The sequence below is a fragment of the Schistocerca piceifrons genome, chromosome X, assembly GCF_021461385.2.
Source record: "Schistocerca piceifrons isolate TAMUIC-IGC-003096 chromosome X, iqSchPice1.1, whole genome shotgun sequence".
Lineage (NCBI taxonomy): Eukaryota > Metazoa > Arthropoda > Insecta > Orthoptera > Acrididae > Schistocerca > Schistocerca piceifrons.
The window spans coordinates 439691956-439712066 of record NC_060149.1 but is presented as its reverse complement, the minus strand read 5'-3'; the positions used below and the strand labels follow the sequence as shown (position 1 = coordinate 439712066).

At 41.7% G+C, this 20111-nt stretch overlaps 1 protein-coding gene across 2 annotated transcripts in view; it reads left to right on the top strand.

Annotated features, from left to right (window-relative positions):
* Nucleotides 1–20111, top strand: part of LOC124722845 (calcyphosin-like protein) — a 329601-nt gene that overhangs the window by 295726 nt on the left and 13764 nt on the right. For both annotated transcript variants that reach the window (XM_047247970.1, XM_047247969.1), the window contains exon 4: nt 19112–19324. In XM_047247970.1, coding sequence (XP_047103926.1) covers nt 19112–19324 — 213 coding nt within the window. The remainder of the gene's footprint in view (nt 1–19111; nt 19325–20111) is intronic.

Below are 20111 nucleotides of genomic sequence, written 5' to 3'. Positions count from 1 at the left end.
CAAAACTTTTTTTCAGTGAAATCTTCTTGCAACATTTTCTTCGTGTGCCTTAAATCATGCGGAGTACATGGCAGCTGAGAGATGTCACCAAGCTCATACCTTTTTTCGGAATGATTCAATAACAGTTCAATTGCAGTCAACAACGAGGGCAATTTCTGACACAATGCGTTGCAAATACTTTATATTCCATGTCTGACACCCTTTTGTAATGATCGAGTTGATTGCAGCTCACTTGGATAGAATTGCCAGTGCTTTTGAAACTCTCAATAAGTTAAATTTGTCATCTGAAACACGTTCTGTGCATGGCACGTTTTGGATTGTGTGAGGTCTTTCAAGTGTTTAGTCATGGCATCAATTTGGCTAAGGTTGTTGGTACCAAGTGACTACAGAAGCAAATTACTACAAATTCGAAATACACTGGAGAAACTGGTACACCTGCCTAATATCGTGTGCAGAAGTGCCGCAACACGACGTGGCGTGGACTCGACTAATGTCTAAAGTAGTGCCGGAGGGAAGTGACACCATGAATCCTAAAGCGCTGTCCATAAGTCCGTAAGACTACGAGGGGGTGGAGACCTCTTCTGAATGGCACGTTGCGAGGCATCCCAGATATACTCAATAATGTTCACGTCTCGGGAGTTTGGGGCCTGCAGAAGTGTTGAAACTCAGAAGAGTGTTCCTGGAATAACTCTGTAGCAATTCTGGACATGTGGGGTGTCGCATTGTCCTGTTGGAATTGCCCGCGTCCGTCGGAGTGCACAAAGGACATGAGTGGATGGAGCTGATCAGGCAGGATGCTTACGTACATGTCACCTCTAGATGTCACCTCTAGATGACACCTCTAGATGTATCAGGGTCCCATATCACTCCAACTGGACGCATCCCACACCATTACAGAGCCTCCACGACCTTGAACAGTCCCCTGCTGACACGCAGGGTCCATGGATTGATGAGGTTGTCTCCATACCCGTACACGTCCATCCGCTCGATACAATTTGGAACGAAACTCGTCCGACCAGCAAAATGTTTCCTGTCATCAACAGTCCAATGAGGCTGTTGACGCACGCAGGCGAGGCGTAAAACTTTGTGTCGTGCAGTCGTCAAGGGTACACGAGTGGGCCTTCGACTCCGAAAGCCCATATCGATGATGTTTCGTCGAATGGTTCCCTGAAATCTGCAGCAATTTGCGGAGGGATTGTACTTCTGTCACGCTGAACGATTCTCTTCCGTCGTCGTTGATCCCGTACTTGGAGGATCTTTTCTGGCTGCTGCGATGTCGGAGATTTGTTGTTTTACCGGATTCCTGATATTCATGGCACACTCGTGAAATGGTCATTGGGAAAATCCCCACTTCATCGCTACCTCAGAGATGCTGTATCCCATGGCTCTTGCGCCGACTATAACATCACGTTCAAACTCACTTAAATCTTGATAACCTGCCATTGTAGCAGCAGTAACCGATCTAGCAACTGCACCAGACACTTGTTGTCGTATATAGGCGTTGCATGCCTATACCAGTTTCTTTGGCGCTTCAGTGTAGTAGCATTGATCTGGAGGTAAGAAACACTGAGAGCTTATTAAATGACTTAAAACATCTTCGCGAAAACGGGGACACCATTTTTTATTAATTCAAAGTTGTCGCCAGTGCAATTAATATCGGGCCTGAATTTCCGGGAGTGCACACTAAGAAGACGAAATACGTTCGTGATGAAACCAGGAATGTGAATTCAGACGATGTAATGAGCGTAAATTTTTGGTTCATCATAGACAGTCTAGTGTACAACTTGAAAATCCAAAATGAAGCAATAAAGATTTTAGATGACACATTTGGGCTTGTATGGAAATACTCAAGATGACGGACTGTCAGTTCGCTGAGACATGGAAATTATTTCATGAACACCATGATGATGTCACAACAGATTTAGGAAAGGAGATCACACATTTGTAAACAATTCGTACTTCGAACTTCGGAGACATTACTTTGGAACCACTGGACATCTTGAATAAAATACACAGTCTAAAAAATTCAATGTTATTTCCGAATCTATGTGTAGTTTTGCGCACCTTTGGCATTCTTCCAGTGACTATAGCTGAAGGACCAAAATGAAATGTGTGATGAGGGCCTCCCGTCGGGTAGACCGTTCGCCTGGTGCAAGTCTTTCGATTTGACGCCACTTCGACGACTTGCGCGTCGATGTTGATCAAATGATGATGAGTAGGACAACACAACACCCAGTCTCTGAGCGGAGAAAATCTCCGACCCAGCCGGGAATCGAACCCGGGCCCTTTGGTCGCGCTGACCACTCAGCACTCTGACTTTTGTTAAAAACTGTCTACGTCAACTACGTATCAACAATGTCTCACAGATTTGTGGACCTTGGCAGTTGTATCTAATTGGACGAAACAAGTAGACTTTGCTAATGTGATTTAAAAATTTGCTGAGCAAAAGGGTACCAAAGCGCCATTGGCAGTCTTATAGACAAATGGGTTATAATATACAGTATTATCCGTTGCACGACTTACTGCAGTTTACATGCGAGTGCGCTGCGGTCTGTTTACTGAAATGTGCGGTCACGTCATGAAACGTGTGTGGGAGAGGATGGGGGAAGACACTCCGTATTGGAGAGTTGCTGCTACCAGATATAGGTCAATGCAAAAATCAGTATAGTACTCAGCTTTATCTTTCAAAGCGAAGTGGAAGTAAAGTAAATTAATACACAAAATAAAATCAAGTGGAGCGTACATGTATTTTACAATAATTCATTATTGGGTAGCATCTGCAGCCCAATTTGTAATTTCATCAGTAATATCAGTTTTCTCTCTCGCTGTGTCGGTCTTGGTGGAGCTATCATTCAGTTCCCTACTGTGATGGTCTTCGGTTACTGATAACTCTCTTCATCACTCCTTTCCAAATCAATATTTATTATTACATTTTCAGTTTTCTATTCCATGAAAGCATCATTGCGCTGGTGGCTTTTCTCAGTATATTTCATCTTTGCACTTTCATTCGTGATTCATACAATTGGTATGTTAGTTCTTTCAAAACTGAAGTGGGAAAATGGGGACACGTCGAGATTTGTTTAAGTATTGTATTGTACTGTATGTTAACCGGGGACCTAGAAACGGAGAGGCTCCGTCCTCGCCACTGCCACAGTGGTCCACAACCCCACGACGACTACCGCAGTCCACTTCACCTCTCCGCCGCCCCACACCGAACCCAGGATTATTGTGCGGTTCGGTCCCCGGTGGACCCCCCAAGGAATGTCTCACACTAGACGAGTGTAACCCCTATGTTTGCGTGGTAGAATAATGGTGGTGTACGCGTACGTGGAAAACTTGTTTGCGCAGCAGTCGCCGACATAGTGTAACTGAGGCGGAATAAGGGGAACCAGCCCGCATTGTCAGAGGCAGATGGAAAACCTCCTAAAAACCACAGACCGCCCGGTTCACCGGGCCTCGACACAAATCCGCCAGGCGGATTCATGCCGGGGACCAGGTGCTCCTTCCCGCCCGGAAAGCCGTGCGTTAGGCCGCTTTGTTTAAGTAGCTGCCAGGGAACACACGTGCATGCTCAGAGCTGGTTTGTGACCATTTTTTGCTTTAATATATTCCAAATGCTTTTGATTGTAATAAAACGCTGTACAATATGTACCACAATAACTATTCCTAGTTTTCGACGATAATACAGGGCGTCAAATAAAACATTTTTCTTAATAAAGCAATGTACAGGGATGCGTCGTTTTGAACTTATACTGAGATAAAGGAAACTGTATACTGTAATAAAAGTGCTGAAAAAATTTCATAGTGAAACAAGTGTGAAATTTAGAGTGCGATCTTAGCACTGGCACGTCATGCAAGTGTGCTATAGACCCGTTTTCTTTGTACGAAATTATTATAATTCAATGTAATGAAAACTGCAAATATGTATATAAATGTTATTAAATTTTGTAGCTACCGTAATTTGTTGTAATTCTGAGTGAAAAGTTGTGCGGCAATCGGAAATGTGAATGCAGAAATGTGCTCGGAAAGAGATTACATATTGGAGGTAGGAAATTTAACTTTCACTATCAGTTCTGTAATCAGCAAGCCTATTTTTCCACACTCTCGTAGAATAATTTTATGAGTTTCAATACCCGAAACTAAGTAAACAAATCTCACAGAAGCTATTCTGTGACTTATAACAACAAACTGATTTCAGTAGTTCATTGTTTCCATCGTAATAATAACAGCTGAAACAAAGCATCTAAACTCTGAGTGATGAGCATTGGCTTCTTTACAGAGGGCGAAGCATTTGCAGATACTGTATTACTGAAAAGTAACGATTTTCGCGTCCTACATGACGTCAGAAAATTATGAACAGTACAAACTTTCTGCTCTGCGTCGCAACATTTCGCGCTTTCTTCAGGGTGTGTCTGCTTTCTAGATACAATACGATGACATGTTACACTCTGTATAATTTCCTCGAATGTTTACAGGCTCTGTAATACAGAATGCATCCAACATGAAACCGAACTTTTGCTGTTAATAGTGGTTCGACGATACACATGTGTATTCTACAGCATTCTCTGATTCAACCTATTGCACCATTAAATAATAGCAATTAGTTCGCTCGAATTCCGCCGGCATGGTCTCGTGCAACGTGTGGTGCCATACCATAAATTGCATTTGTGAACATATGTTTACTGTTGAATAAAAAAATATGTTTATTCTACGCTAGCTTAGCGCTCGCTGCTTCGCTCGCGTAGACTGTACGTCCTGCACAGACTTTTGTTCTTCTGTAATTGAATTTTTATGTTACTCACAAGCTTCAACATCATGTAAACTTTTCCCACTAATTAAGGTCAGAGAAGCATGATCCTTTCCGACTGTACTTCTGACAAAAAAGCGAATGTAGTAGCTGGAATCGGAGGTCTTTGTTAATCCTGTCTTTTGAGTTCTTGTAATGATATCTCCATTGAAACTTTCATCCCCTAATACGAACACTGTCATCCCCTATTTCGGTCCCTTAGGGGTTACATTAAAAAAAACACTGGAACACGTATTTTTTTATTTATAACCGAGAATTCAAATATCAGTTTTCATAGAGGTAGCTTTAAAAATGTTTTAGTAGTATTTTAATATCGTTTATTTTTTTAAAAAAAAACTTTGACCCACTGTTTTACCCCCTTAGTGGTTGAATTTCCAAAAATGCTGAAACATATTTTTATTTCTGACTGAGAAATCAAATACCATTTTTCGTAATTCTGCCTTCAAAATCACCTTAATAGCCAAATATTTTCAAAAAGCCTTTCATTCCTTATTCATCCCTTAGGAGTGGAATTTCGAACAATCTCTTCTTAAACGATGCCTACAGTATAAGATCCACACCCTCTCCAAATTCAGAGCTTCCATTCCAGGCAGTTTTGGCTGGGCGATGATGAGTCAGTAAATCAATAGCCCTATTTCACCTTCTTAGGGGTTGAATTTCCAAAAATGTTTTCATTTCTAACCGAGAAGCCAAATACAAATTTTCAAAGATCTAGCCTCAAAAATGCTTTCACAGTGAAATATTTTCATGAAACGTTTCACCCACTGAGGGGTTAAATTGCAAAAAATAGTGAAATGCATATTTTTTATTTCTGCCTGAGATGCCAACTATCCATTTTCGTAGATTTAGTTTCAAAAATGCTTTTCTTATGAAATGTTTTCACAAAACATTTCATCCCCTATTTCACTCACTTAGGAGTTGACTCTCCAAAAGCACTGAGACATGTATTTCTTTATTTGCAACCGAGACGTTAAATGCCAATTTTCATAGATGTAGTTTTGAAAATACTTTATTAGTTGTTTAATAATGATTTATTTTTTAAAAAAAGTTCATCAACTATTTCACTCCCACAGGCGCTATGTTTCCAAAAACTTTGAAACACGTGTTTCTTTTTTTCTGACAGAGAAACCAAATGCCAATTTTGGTTTCAAAAGTGCCTTAATAGCGAGATATTTTTAAAAAACCTTTCATCTCCTATTTCACCCCCTTGGTCGTGGAATTTCGAGAAAATCCATTCTTAAATGACGCCTAAAGTATAAAATCAATATCCTCTTGAAACTTCATGATCTATCCTTAGTTCCTTAGTGATTTGGGCTTGTGCGGTGATGAGTCAGTGAGTCAGTCATTTGGGACATTGCCTTTTATATATAGAGATTTCATCCTAATGAGTATTTTTGTGTAGTTCTGATGCTCCACAATTATGTTATGTTTAAATGTTACTAGCCCGTCTTTAAAATAACAATAAAATTGGATTGCTATATTTGGAGATGGGCCCCAATCACGCATTCTGCTCCATGTCCAGTGCTGGCTCTCAGCGGCCCTGCCTTGACTTCTATCTATTGCAGAATCTTAAAAAATATACTGATCTCAAACTTAATGAGACATCTCGAATAGAATAACCTCCACCACACCAACCAGCATGGGTTCCTAAAACATCGGTCATATGAAACCAAACTCGCACTTTTCTTACATGACGTTCTGAAAGACATTGATTAGGGTAGTTGATTAGATTGCATAATTTCCTCACTTCAGAAAAGCGTTTGACTCAGGGGCACACCTACGCTTGTAAAATAAAGTATGATCGAATGTGTCGTACCGAGCGAAATTTTTGACTGGATTGAAGATTTCTTGGTAGGGGGACGCAAATTGTTACTTGGGTGGAAAGTCACCCATGGATGTAGAAGTAACTTCAAAGTGTTCCCAGGAAAGTGTGTTGGAAATTTTTTGGATATTTGTGGTAAGTTTCTATGGGACCAAACTGCTGAGGTCATCGGTCCCTAGGCTTACACACTACTTAATATAACTTCAACTAACTTACGCTAAGGACAGCACACAGATCCATGCCGAAGGGAGGACTCGAACCTCCGACGGGTGGAGCCGCGCGAACCGTGGCAAGGCGCCCCCGTGGCAAGGCGCTCAAGACCACGCGCCTACCCTGAGCGGCGAAGTGTGTTGGACCTTTGCTCTTGATGTTGTACGCTAGTGGCCTTGCAGACAATATTACTGTCCACAGATGACGCAGTTGTCTATAATGAAGTATTGTCCGAAAGAAGCTGCACAAATATTCAGTCAATTCTTGATCTGTAAGTGCAGCAAAGACTGGCAATTTGTTTTAAATTTTTCAGAAACGTTTTGCACTTCACCAGTTGAAAAACCATTAGTATCCAGTGACTAAAATATCAGTGGACAACAAATGGAATCAGCCAAATCAAACAAATACCCCGGTGTAATACTTTGTAGGCATATGAATTTGATTGGAATGATCACGCGGTTCACGAGGAGGAACGGGAAGTGGCATAACCGGATTTCCCAGAAACTTCGCTCAGTGGAAGATGGGTTAAAATAAGCGAACACGTCTCTTGACTTATCCGTAGATACTTGACCGTAACGAGAAAACGACGGTCAAAGTTTTCGATGTACTTTATGTGCATTTTAGCGAGTAAATGGTTCACCTAAGCAGTGGCACAGTGACAAGCGTCGCGGCTTTACACTTTTTGCGCCCTGTGTTCAAAACCCGATTATTCTTTTTATTTTTTTCATTTATCTTCCCATATCCGTAGAAGATTACTACACGAAAGTTTTCCAATGTATATTGAAATAACGTTATCCTCATTCGTCCACTAATTGTATATCTGGTGAATGAATTAAAAGAAAAACAATAAATAAACAAGGAAATTGTCTGAAATTGTTTTCGGTGAAATTCCTGTTGATTCATACTCAACTGCAAGCGTCACTTTTCGGTAAAGTGATCCGTTATGCGTGGTTAGCTGCGAAATTATTGCCAACGCATCAAATCTTCAGCAATGTTAACGACGTTCCTTTCTGAAGTGAGATTCATACGAAGAAATGTGGCTGTGGCGAACCCGCCCTCGCACGATGCCCGTAGTGTTCGGAATTTCTGCTTCGAATGTTTCTACAATCGGTAATATCCAGTGGAATGCACCAACACTTCCAGAAGAATAAACTCAAGAATAAAACATACGCGTCCGCAGCTCGTGGTCGTGCAGTAGCGTTCTCGCTTCCCGCGCCCGGGTTCCCGGGTTCGATTCCCGGCGGGGTCAGGGATTTTCTCTGCCTCGTGATGGCTGGGTGTTGTGTGCTGTGCTTAGGTTAGTTAGGTTTAAGTAGTTCTAAGTTCTAGGGGACTGATGACCATAGATGTCAGGTCCCATAGTGCTCAGAGCCATTTGAACCATAAAACATACGAATTAACATATGAATTGATGTAAGAATGAATTATAAGATTATGAGAATTTAAAAATATTGTAACCTCTGAAAACCCCATATACACATCATTTATGTAATAAATGTATTAGACTTGTTGTGCAATCCAGTTCTAATTTTGTAATTGATAAATCGGCCTTGTGCCCCCTAACTTGATATGAAACATTTGTGTAGTAACCTTCTACGGACGTGGATAGGTAAATGATAAAATAAATAAAATAAAAAACAATATTCAAGTTTCGAAAACAGGCCGCAATGCTAGCCGCTGTACCACCATTTCGGCTGCGCTTATCGCCCGCTTAAAGGCATCTAAATTGCGTCGCAAACTTTGACCCTCGTTTTCTCAGAAACAATCGAGTATCTACGGATAAGCCGAGACACGTGTCCGCTAATTTTGACTCCTCTTCCACTGAGCGAAGTTTCTGGGAAGCCGGGTTATGACACTTGCCGTGTTCTCCTCGTCTGTCTTAGATAGCGCAGGCGGCAGATTCGATTCGTTGTAGGATACCAGGAAAATGCAAACAATTTATTAAACATTAGAATGCAGTCTACCTCGGGAGGTGCAGGGTCAGCGCGACAGATTGCTAAATGAAGGGGCCCGAGCTCGGTTCTCGAGTGGGAGTTTTTTTTTTGGGGGGGGGGGATGTCTGGGTGTTGTGTTGTCCTTATTTTCGTATCGTCATAACTGAAAATCGCCTATACGGCGTCACGTGACAAGTTACAGCTTATGAACGACCTGGCCTTAATGAATGTTCTGAATTGTCGTATCGTCTTTTCAGTGCTGAGATGGCTGTATGGGCTGGTCTCGAAAGCCAATCCTTAAATAAAATAAGAAGAATGCTAAAAAAACACTCGTGCGACCCATCTTACGTAGAATATTGCTCAAATGATTGGGACCCCCACCAAACAGAACAACAGGGAGTACTGAACGTAGAGAAATAACAGCACGAATAGTCACAAGTTTGTGTGACTCAGGAGAGCGTCAGGGAGAAGTTGAAAAACCTGAACTGACTGGAACTTGAAGAGAGAAGCACACTACCCTGTGAAAATCTGCTCACAAGTTTCCAGAACCAGTGCAAACTGAAGACGCTGGCAATATATTACAGCCCCCTACGTATTGCCTCCGTGCTCATCGCCAAAACAATATTAGACCAAAAATAGCGCACACTCATTCTCCCTGCGCTCCATACGTAAATGGAGCGGAAAGAAGTCCTAATACAGGAGCTGGACAAGAATGTGTACACACTGTGAGAAATGTATGCTTGAGCGTAAATGTAGATACTACCCATGCCTTTAGGTTGCATATTTGTATTTCACCACTAACGGCACCTGTGCAATGTCCTCAATACGTTGCCAGTGCCAGTCGTGACGAGAACACTGTTCCCTGTAGTTGTGAGTGCATTACGTCGGAGCTAAGTGAATTCAAACTTGGGCAGATTGTTGGTGCTCGTACGGTGCGTGCTTCCGTAACCACGGTAGCCGAAGGTTTATACTGCACACAGGGAAAACAGAAAAACATCATCCGCTAAATCACAACGCAGACGAAAGTGTATGTTGCGTGATCGTGACAGACGGTCATTGAAGAGGATTATGCTGCAGAACTGAATGTGCACTCGCGAACCCTGTCAGCACCAAAACAACACGAAAGGAGCTCCACAAGCAGCGAAATGCAGGGCGAGCTAGAATTCCAAAACTACTCATCAGTGATCAAAATGCTCGTAACAGGAAAATGTGGTACCGAAGCCATTAAACCTGGACTGTGGAGCAATTGAAGAATGTCTTTCGGCCGAATGAGTCTTGTTTCACACTGTTTCCATCTTCTAGCCGAGTTTACGTCCCAAGAGTGAAGCGTGGCGGTTGTTCGGTGATGCTTTGGGCTGCCATATCGTGATATTTCATGGGCCCCCTGTTTACTCTGCAAAGTCGCATTACTGCTTAGGATTATGTAACCATTCTGGCTGACCAGGTCCATCCCATGGTTCAATTTTTGTTTCCCAATAATGATGCTATGTTCTAAGACGGCAGGGCCACTGTTCACACAGCTCGCATCGTCCAGGACTACTTCTGCGAGCACGAGGATGAATTGTCGCGCCTCCCCTAACCAACAGTCACCAAATATCAATAATGAACCTTTGTGATCTAATTTGGAGAGAAGGGTGTGTTATCGCTATCCACCTTCATCGTCGTTACCTGAACTTGTAACTATTTTGCAGAAAGAATGGTATAAGAGTCTCTTGAAACCATACAGGACTTTTATTTATCCATTCCGAGACGACTGAGAGCTGTTTCGAATGCCAACGGGTTTCATACATCGTATTGAGCGTGGAAGTGTTTTTCGTGTTTCCATATTTTTGTCCACCCCCTGTAACTTGTAGCCGGCCGGAGTGGCCGAACGGTTCTAGGCACTACAGTGTGGAACCGCGCGACCGTTACGGTCGCAGGTTCGAATCCTGCCTCGGGCATGGATGTGTGTGATGTCCTTAGGTTAGTTAGGTTTATGTAGTTCTAAGTTCTAGGGGACTGATGACCTCAGAAGTTAAGTCCCATAGTGCTCAGAGCCATTTGAACCATTTTTTGTGACTTGTACAATGCTCGTAACAGGAAAACGTTGTACCTTTTCCACCCACTTCACAGCGGTCTTCCACCGCGGTTGTACATTCTCTGCTTTCGATTAAAAAGTTCGTAAAGCAGACGCTGATACCTGAGCTCAGTTTCAGACAACCAATGATATGCACATCTTCTAGTTCTACCGTCTTATGTGATGCTGGCAAAGACTTAACGTTCAAAATTGCTTTTAGTTTTTTTATAAAGGTATACGTTTCTCGGCCATTTGACTGTCAGCTTTCCTTTCGTATTGATAAACCGTTAAGCTTTCAACACAAAGAGCAACTCAAATGAACTCTACCGATAGGATGTGATGATAGAAACAAGAAAGAACATTTTGTCAAGCAAAGGGTGGTTTATTCCGATTAACCCGTGTTATTGATTTTTCCTGTCCATAAGCTGCATTCTTGCGTCGTAATAATATACTTACTAGTCTGACGTGATATTCTCTAAGACCGAACCAGCTGGAATAAACGTGGAATCATAATTTAAGAAGTCTGCATCAAATGAAACATTCGAAATGTGGTAAGTCATATTATTGTTGTGATTTATTAGTTATTCCACCTTGTGCCTTTAAAACGCTCTGAATGTTACGAACGATCAAGCGGTAAAGCAAAAGAGCGGTGAATGGTCTAGCTGCATTGTAACCATCAGAGTTCGCCGACCCCCAGTGGTCGATTAGCTTCGCACGTCTCCTCGGAGAACGCCACGCAACTGGTCGCGCTTTCGAATCGAGCATAAGACGCTATATAAAACTCCTTCCTTGCAAGTACACGATCGTGCGTCCGGGTGTATTAACGTAGAATTATAGTAAGAAACTTTCTCAACAGTGATACGGGACGTTTTCAAACCTCCAAAAGGGAGAAAAAAAAAGCATGTTACTGGATCATATCTGAGCGACCTTAATTTTACAGTTGTCATTTACTCTTTGCGTCTAGTTCAGCTTAACTTCACCAACTAACGGGAGAACATTATTGTTCTAGTTTCAAAGTAGGCGTGGAAAAATCAGTTATGATAAGGCTGTTACAACGTATAATCATCACATCGAAAAGTAAACAGTACGAAGTAAAACGGAGGCCATAGAACTATCTGATGAGTAGTTGTATCTAGGGCAGTTGAAGTCAATGACCGGATAGACAGAAAAGAATTACGTGAAAATAAAATGGCCTGGAGTACTTCCGTCAAACTGAACAAGATATCCGAACGATACTTCCAACGCGTCTGAAACACTAAGTTTACAAAAAGTCTAAATTACCAGCTTTGACGTATGACTGCAGGAAATGGGCTATGAATGGGAAAAACATTTCAACATTCAAAAGCTAAGCGTTTCTCAGCGATTAATGGAGAAATACATTACTGGCCATTAAAATTGCTATACCACGAAGATGACGTGCTACAGACGCGAAATTTAACCGACAAGAATAAGATGCAGTGATATGCAAATGATTAGCTTTTCAGAGCATTCACACAAGGTTGGCGCCGGTGGCGACACCGACAACGTGCTGACATGAGGAAAATTTCCAACCGATTTCTCATACACAAACAGCAGTTCACCGGCGTTGCCTGGTGAAACGTTGTTGTGATGCCTCGTGTAACGAGGAGAAAAGCGTACCATCACGTTTCCGACTTTGATAAAGGTCGGATTGTAGCCTATCGCGATTGCGGTTTATCGAATCGCGACATTGCTGCTCGCGTTGGTCGAGATCCAATGACTGTTGGCAGAATATGAAATCGGTGGGTTCAGGGTTCAGGAGGGTAACACGGAACGCCGTGCTGGATCCCAACGGCCTCGTATCACTAACAGTCGAGATGACAGGCATCTTATCCGCATGGCTGTAACGGATCGTGCAGCCACGTCTCGATTCCTGAGTAAACAGATGGGGACGTTTGCAAGACAACAACCATCTGCACGAACAGTTCGACGACGTTTGCAGCAGCATGGACGATCAGCTCGGAGACCATGGCTGCGGTTACCCTTGACGCTGCATCACAGACAGGAGCACCTGCGATGGTGTAATCAACGACGAACCTGGGTGCACGAATGGCAAAACGTCATTTTTTCGGATGAACACAGGTTCTGTTTACAGCATCATGATGGTCGCATTCGTGTCTGGCGACATCGCGGTGAACGCACATTGGAAGCGTGTATTCGTCATCGCCATACTGGCGTATCATCCGGCGTGATGGTATGGGGTGCCTTTGGTTACACGTCTCGGTCACCTCTTGTTCGCATTGACGGCACTTTGAACAGTGGACGTTACATTTCAGATGTGTTACGACCCGTGGCTCTACCCTTCATTCGATCCCTGCGAAACTCTACATTTCAGCAGGATAATGCACGACCGCATGTAGCAGGTCCTGTACGGGCCTTTCTGGATACAGAAAATGTTCGACTGCTGTCCTGGCCAGCACATTCTCCAGATCTCTCACCAACTGAAAACGTCTGGTCAATGGTGGCCGAGCAACTGGCTCGTCACAATACGCCAGTCACTACTCTTGATGAACTGTGGTATCGTGTTGAAGCTGCATGGGCAGCTGTACCTGTACACGCCATCCAAGCTCTGTTTGGCTCAATGCCCAGGCGTATCAATGCCGTTATTACGGCCAGACGTGGTTGTTCTGGGTACTGATTTCTCAGGACCTCTGCACCCAAATTGCGTGAAAATGTACTCACATGTCAGTTCTAGTATAATATATTTGTCCAATTAATACCCGTTGCCAGCCGGGGTGGCCGAGCGGTTCTAGGCGCTACAGTCTGGAACCGCGCAACCGCTACGATCGCAGGTTCGAATCCTGCCTCGGGCATGGATGTGTGTGATGTCCTTAGGTTAGTTAGGTTTAAGTAGTTCTAAGTTGTAGGGGACTGATGACCTCAGAAGTTAAGCTCCATAGTCCCATAGTGCTCAGAGCCATTTTAACCATTTTTGAATACCTGTTTATCATCTGCATTTCTTCTTGGTGTAGCAGCTTTAATGGCCAATAGTTTATAACGCTGTTGTACATAATACCGCATTTTCTCAACTTTGGTCCACAAAATATCGAATTTCTATAAAGAACGATAAACTATGAAACTGATCTCGGAGTTTTCATCGTTACTTGAGAGCGCTGTATTTTGGCAAACAACTAAGAAAAAGTCATACTCTAATCTCCCTTCAACCTGTAAGGTCGTTTTACACTCTTCTTCTTTCAATCTGGATTTGAACAGCAGCGCTTCCCTTAAATTCAACTGCAAGTAAAAGCTGAATTGATTAACAAAGTAACAACTGAGCTCAAGTACTGCCAGCAATAGACAGACGTTGGTTTTCGATGAATTATGGATGGGCAATAGCCGATCATGCTATCGACATATCAATAGCTTAAATGTAAAATATCTTTCAGTTACACTACACGGCAACTAGATTGCTTGTAATTTCATGTAGGTTATTTTGTTGACGTGTCAACATGAGCTTGGACAAAAGGAGCAGGGCATTATTGGTGAAGCTCTGTTTTCAAAATAACAGTAATGCTGCAGTTGCACTTCGAGAGTATTGCCAGTTGAAAGGATTATGGAAGGATTCTCTTTCTATCCACCTGCTGTGCAGAGCATGATGAAGAAGTTCAAATCAGCTGGAGAACTGGGCGTCACTCTGGGAAGAGCTGACGAACAGTTGCACCACAGGTAGTTGTTGAAATTGCAGTTGCTGTGGTAGGCAATGCTGTGTGTAATTTCCGATCATCAGGCAGTGCATGTGCTGTGTCACAACAGTTGAACATTCTGTGATCCACTCTATGGAAGGTGCTTCAGACCATTCTCAAATGGTGTCCGTACAAGATCCATATTGTACGCCAGCTTGCACCACAGGATGCACAACGACCTGTTGACTTCGCTCTCCACTTTCTCACAGGGATTGAAGTTGACAAGGGCTGGCCCTGGACCATGCTATGGACAGACGAAGCTCATTTTCTCCGACAGGTAAAGTGAACTGTCACTGTCACTGTGTATGAAGTTCCTCTGTATGGTGAACATATCACCGTATGGTGTGACTTCAAGGCTACATTCATCATTTGCCCATTCATTTTTTAAGAGGTTGGCACTCACGGACCAAAGACATGCAGTGTGACTGGCCAGTGTTACTGTGGTATGCTTCACCACCATGTCATACCTGCCCTACAGAAGATAGACACATTGAACTCAACAGTTTTCATGCAAGATGGGGCCCCACTGCACATCGCTCGGGAAGTTCACCTGCTTCTCCAAAACACATTTGGAAGCGATTATTTCCAAATGCTTGGCCGGCACAATCACCTGATTCTCACTCCCTGTAATTTCTGGTTATGAGGCTATCTGAAGGGCAGGATTTTCCAGGAGAACATTCATACATGTGTTAATCTGAAGCACAGCATATCAACAGAGGTAGCCAGCATACATATGGACATACTTCATTCTGCTGTGCAGAATGCAATCCTGCACTTTCAGACTATTCTGGACACTGATGGGCACCATATTGAGCCCCTTTTGTAGCAGTACTGATACCGGTATGTAATAGTGTGAGGTACCATAGCAGCCCATTAAAAGTGTTTCAATTTAACTGATTCTGCATTGATTATCTTCCTCATGTCCTTGACATTAATGCTACCAAGTTTGGTTCTCATATGATAATGAGACACATTTGATCCAAGGAGATGTATAACTGTAAATACTTTTCTTTTCTCTATATTTTTTAAAAACTAATTGGTGCCTTAAAAAAATTAAAAAACCTGCATGTATGTATTGTATTGTGTTTTGGTACCTATCCTTGTATTTTTTGACACTGTCTATTACAACACTAAGTTGTTTAACGACAATAAAATTTGATTTGATTTGAATTAGTTTCTGTGTTATAAAGTCTTAAATAGGGAAAGTGTAATTATAACCACCCAGTACTTCCTACATTTTCGTCTATTCTTGTCCTTAGAACTGCTCAATACAGTTGAAATACTAGTAGTATCACATTTTGTATTGTTACGTACATTTACAAATTTGTACATGCTGACAGAGAAACAAAAATCTCAGTACTGCATGCAAACAAAAATCAGAAACAATGTACTACTGATGGCCTCACTGTTTAGTCCCATAACTCCCTCAGTCAATCAATCAAATGATGTGCATTCGACAGAACTAACCTTCAAACTGATTATTATTGAATAGAAAAGAATGAGTCATGTGTAACGATTTGACTGTCATCTACTACTCTGCCACAGTAACAACGCTTATGTGCTAGTCTGCTAGATATCACTACTAGCACACACATTGTTCCTTATTCAGAAAGCAAATAAACCAAATTATTACTTTTATGAAACCACCATGAGGCCCCTTCTGTTAGTTCACAACACCCCTGGCAGCCGTGACACACAGTTTGAAAACTCCTGCATAAACTTCCATTCCATTGAATTTTTACTCTAAATCTTCTTCAGTTTCGCTGAGGATAATAATGTGATAAGTGATTCTTGTAACTGATATTTATTCACCCTGAATTTTAATCATACTCTTGAACCTTTCATCAATTTCTGTCATTGCCTCTTAGATATATAGAGTGTCCAACAGCAGCAAAAGACAGCATCCCTGTCTTACACCCTTTTTATTTCAAGCGCTTCATTCTTGGTCTTCCATTCTTATTATTCCCTTTTGGTTCTTGTAAATATTGTAAACTTGCTTTTTCCCTGTGGTCTCACTCGCATATGCATTTGACACATTTATTGAATACACCTCCTCTTCCCACTCTCTGTGTCCATCTCATCCTCCCTCTGTCTGTCACCCTCTCACCTCTTCTGTTTATCTCCTCCTATCCACTCTCTCTGTCTCTTCATCTCCTCCTCCCCCTCTCTTTATCCATTTCCTTCATCCCTTCTCTCTGACCACATCTTCCTCCCCCTTCCCTCTAACTATATCCTCCTCCCCCCTCTCTTTCCATCTCTGCCTCCCCCTCTTCCTTAACCACCTCCTCACCACCTCTCTACAACTTTCACGTGCCTCATGAAAATCCCCTCCTCCCCTCTCTCTGTCCATTTCGCACACCCCATCACTATCTCCATCCCCTCCTTTAACCATCTTGACATGTCCCAGTCCACACTCATTAGGATTTGTAGCCCCTGCAGTATAGTTCAATAAAGCAGGCCAATACTACTCCCACAATACACCTGTCATGCAAGGCGTGCAACAAATCTGGGGCTTGAAAATCACTTACTTGCCACTGATGTACAGGCCGCCATACAAAGCAGGTCGATAAAGGAGGCCTATGCAACTCCAACTTAACATACCAATCATTTGAGGTAGCCTATATGCTAAAGGCAGGAAAAAACACACTTTGGCCTATATCTCCCTTTTATTGGAGCTAAGGTTATAAACCACAGAATGCTGATACCCGTGAGGCCTGTTGTTCCTGTGCCCAATTTGGCTGAAATTGATCCGGAGGTTTGCAAGGAGATCCTGGATATTAACACCACACATTTTGCTTTATAGATATCTACATCTAAATGCATACTCCACAAGCCACTGTATGGTGTGTGGTGGAAGGTACCCATTACTACTACTAGTAATTTCCTTTTCTGTTCCACTTACAACAGAGTGAGGGAAAAATTACTGTCTCTACACCTCCATATGAGCTCTAATTTCTCTTATCTTATCTTCATGAAACTTATGCAAAATGTATTTTGGCGGCAGTAGAATCATTCTGCAGTCATCTTCAAATGCGTGTTCTATAATTTTTTTCAGTAGTGTTCCTCGAAAAGAACGTTGCCTTCCCTTCAGGGATTCCCATTGAGTTCCCAAAGCATCTCTGTAGTACTTGTGTGTTGTTTGGACCCAGCAGTAATGATTCCAGCAGCCCACCTCTGAATTGCTTTGACGTCTTTCTTTAATCTGACCTAGTGCAGAATCCAAACACTTGAGCAGTACTCAAGAATGTGTCACACTAGTGTCCTGCATGTGGTCTCCTTCACAAATGAACCACATTTTCCCAAAATTCTCCCAATAAACCAAAGTCGACCATTCACCTTCCCTATTGCAATCCTTAGATGCTCATTTCATTTCATATCACTTTGAAATGTTACGCCCACGTATCTAATTGATATACTGTGTCTTGCAGTATACTACTAATACTGTGTTCAAGCATAATGTTTGTTTTTCCTACACATCTGCATTAACTCATGCTTTTCTACATTTAGAGGTAGCTGACATTCATTACACCAATTATAAATTTAATCTAAGTCATATTGTATCCTCCTACAGTCACTCAATGATAACACACACCACGTCAGCTTCAGCAAGTAGCTGCAGATTGCTACTCATTCTATCTGTGAGATCATTTATCTATACAGAAAATAACATCAATCCTTTCACACTTCCCTGGGGCACTCCTGATGATACTGTTGCCTCTGATGAACAGTAGCCATTGAGGACAAAATAATGTGTTCTGTTACTTAAGAAGTCTTTAACCCACTCACGTGCCTGGGAACCTATTCTGTATACCTATACCCTCATTAACAGTCTACAGCAGGTCCCATGTCAAATGCTTTTCAGAAATGTGAGAGTATGAAATCCACCTGTTGCCCTTCATCCATAATTTGCAGGATATCATGTGAGAGAAGAGCAAGGTGAGTATTGCACAAGTAATGCTTTCTAAAACTGTGCTGATTCATGGACAAAAGCTTTCCCATCTCAAGGATATTTATTATATTAGAACTGAGGATATATTCAACAATTCTGCTCCAGATCAATGTTAAGGATAGTGGTCTGTAATTTTCTGAATCCGTTCTCTTACCCTTCTGATACACAGGAGTCCAGGAGTCACACACCCTTTTTTCTAGTCACTTACAACTTTGTGCCAGGTGAGAGATTTGCAATAAAGGCAAGCTAAGTAAGAGGCCAGTGCTGAAGAGTACTCTCTGTAACGCTGAAGTGGTATTCCATCTAGACCTGGTGACTTATTTCTTTTCAACTCTTTCAGTTGTTCCTCTACACCAGGATGCTTATTATTAAGTCTTCCTCAAATTTCACCATTAATTTTTTAGTTCTGAATTTGCTCTTAATACCTATTAAGTTTCTTGACATTGCACCATATGTATGACATAGACTTACTGGCTAACCACAAGTACATCATCTGCATCTGTTATCATTAGCCAGCAGTCTTGAGGTGGCATGTGGTCAGCGCATCAATTCGTCAGTTATTAATGCATGTTTCATAAACCAGAGCTGCTATTTGTTAATATGATAATACAAATTATTCTTTTTCTGTTTAGCCTCCAATGTCAGCATCTCGCCTCAAAGTAATTGATGAGGCATTTAAGAAATTGGATCGCACTGGAGATGGTGTAATCACTTTGGAAGATCTGAAAAATGTCTACAGTGTGAGAAACAACCCCCGTTATATTAGTGGTGAGGAGACTGAGGAACAGATTCTTACAAAGTTTCTCAACAACTTTGAGACTGATGATGGTTCTCGAGATGGCAAAGTAAGTGATACAACAATTAACTTGTTAAGTAAATGCAGGAAGAATATTTAAACTTTTTGGATTTGTCACCTGAATGCATGACTGAATTGTCAATTACTCAAATATTCATGGAAGTAATATTAATTATTGATTCTGTAATATCAGTTAAAGATTATTTATCATAACAACACAGAGAAAGAGAGAGACAGACAGACAGACAGAGATTGGAAGTTTTTTCGGAGCTTTCACCAATAGCATTTTGAGGCTAGGAAAGCAGTTATTGACATACAGTAATGACAATCATAGGCCCTTGAAAATCTACATAACAGCTAAAAGCAGAAAACCCAGTGAGGTGCCAAAACATGGAACATGGATTCCAAGTGATATGGAATAAGACTCTTTCAGCATACTACTTTAGGTTATGAGTTATTCAATTATTTCCAAGTAAAGTGCAAAGGGAATGCCACAATGGTTTCTTCAGATATGAATCAAGTTAGGCATTGGTAAAATTTTCATCAGCTGAACTTTACTCCCATTGTAAAGATTTTACCATTGACATGCTTTAATAACCCATTGTAAAGATTTTACCATTGACATGCTTTAATATCTGAAAAATCATCATAAATTCATTCAAAGTGCATTGACACACTCTAAATGTATAATGCTTTTTTACTAAAAAACATCAGGAATGTCCCAAGTGAACCAGTTTTTTTTATTTTTTTTATTCAAAGCATTTCCCTGCATAAGAAATTGATTAAATTCTGTATGTGTCTACTTCAGCACTCTGATAAAATCTAATAACAAATTG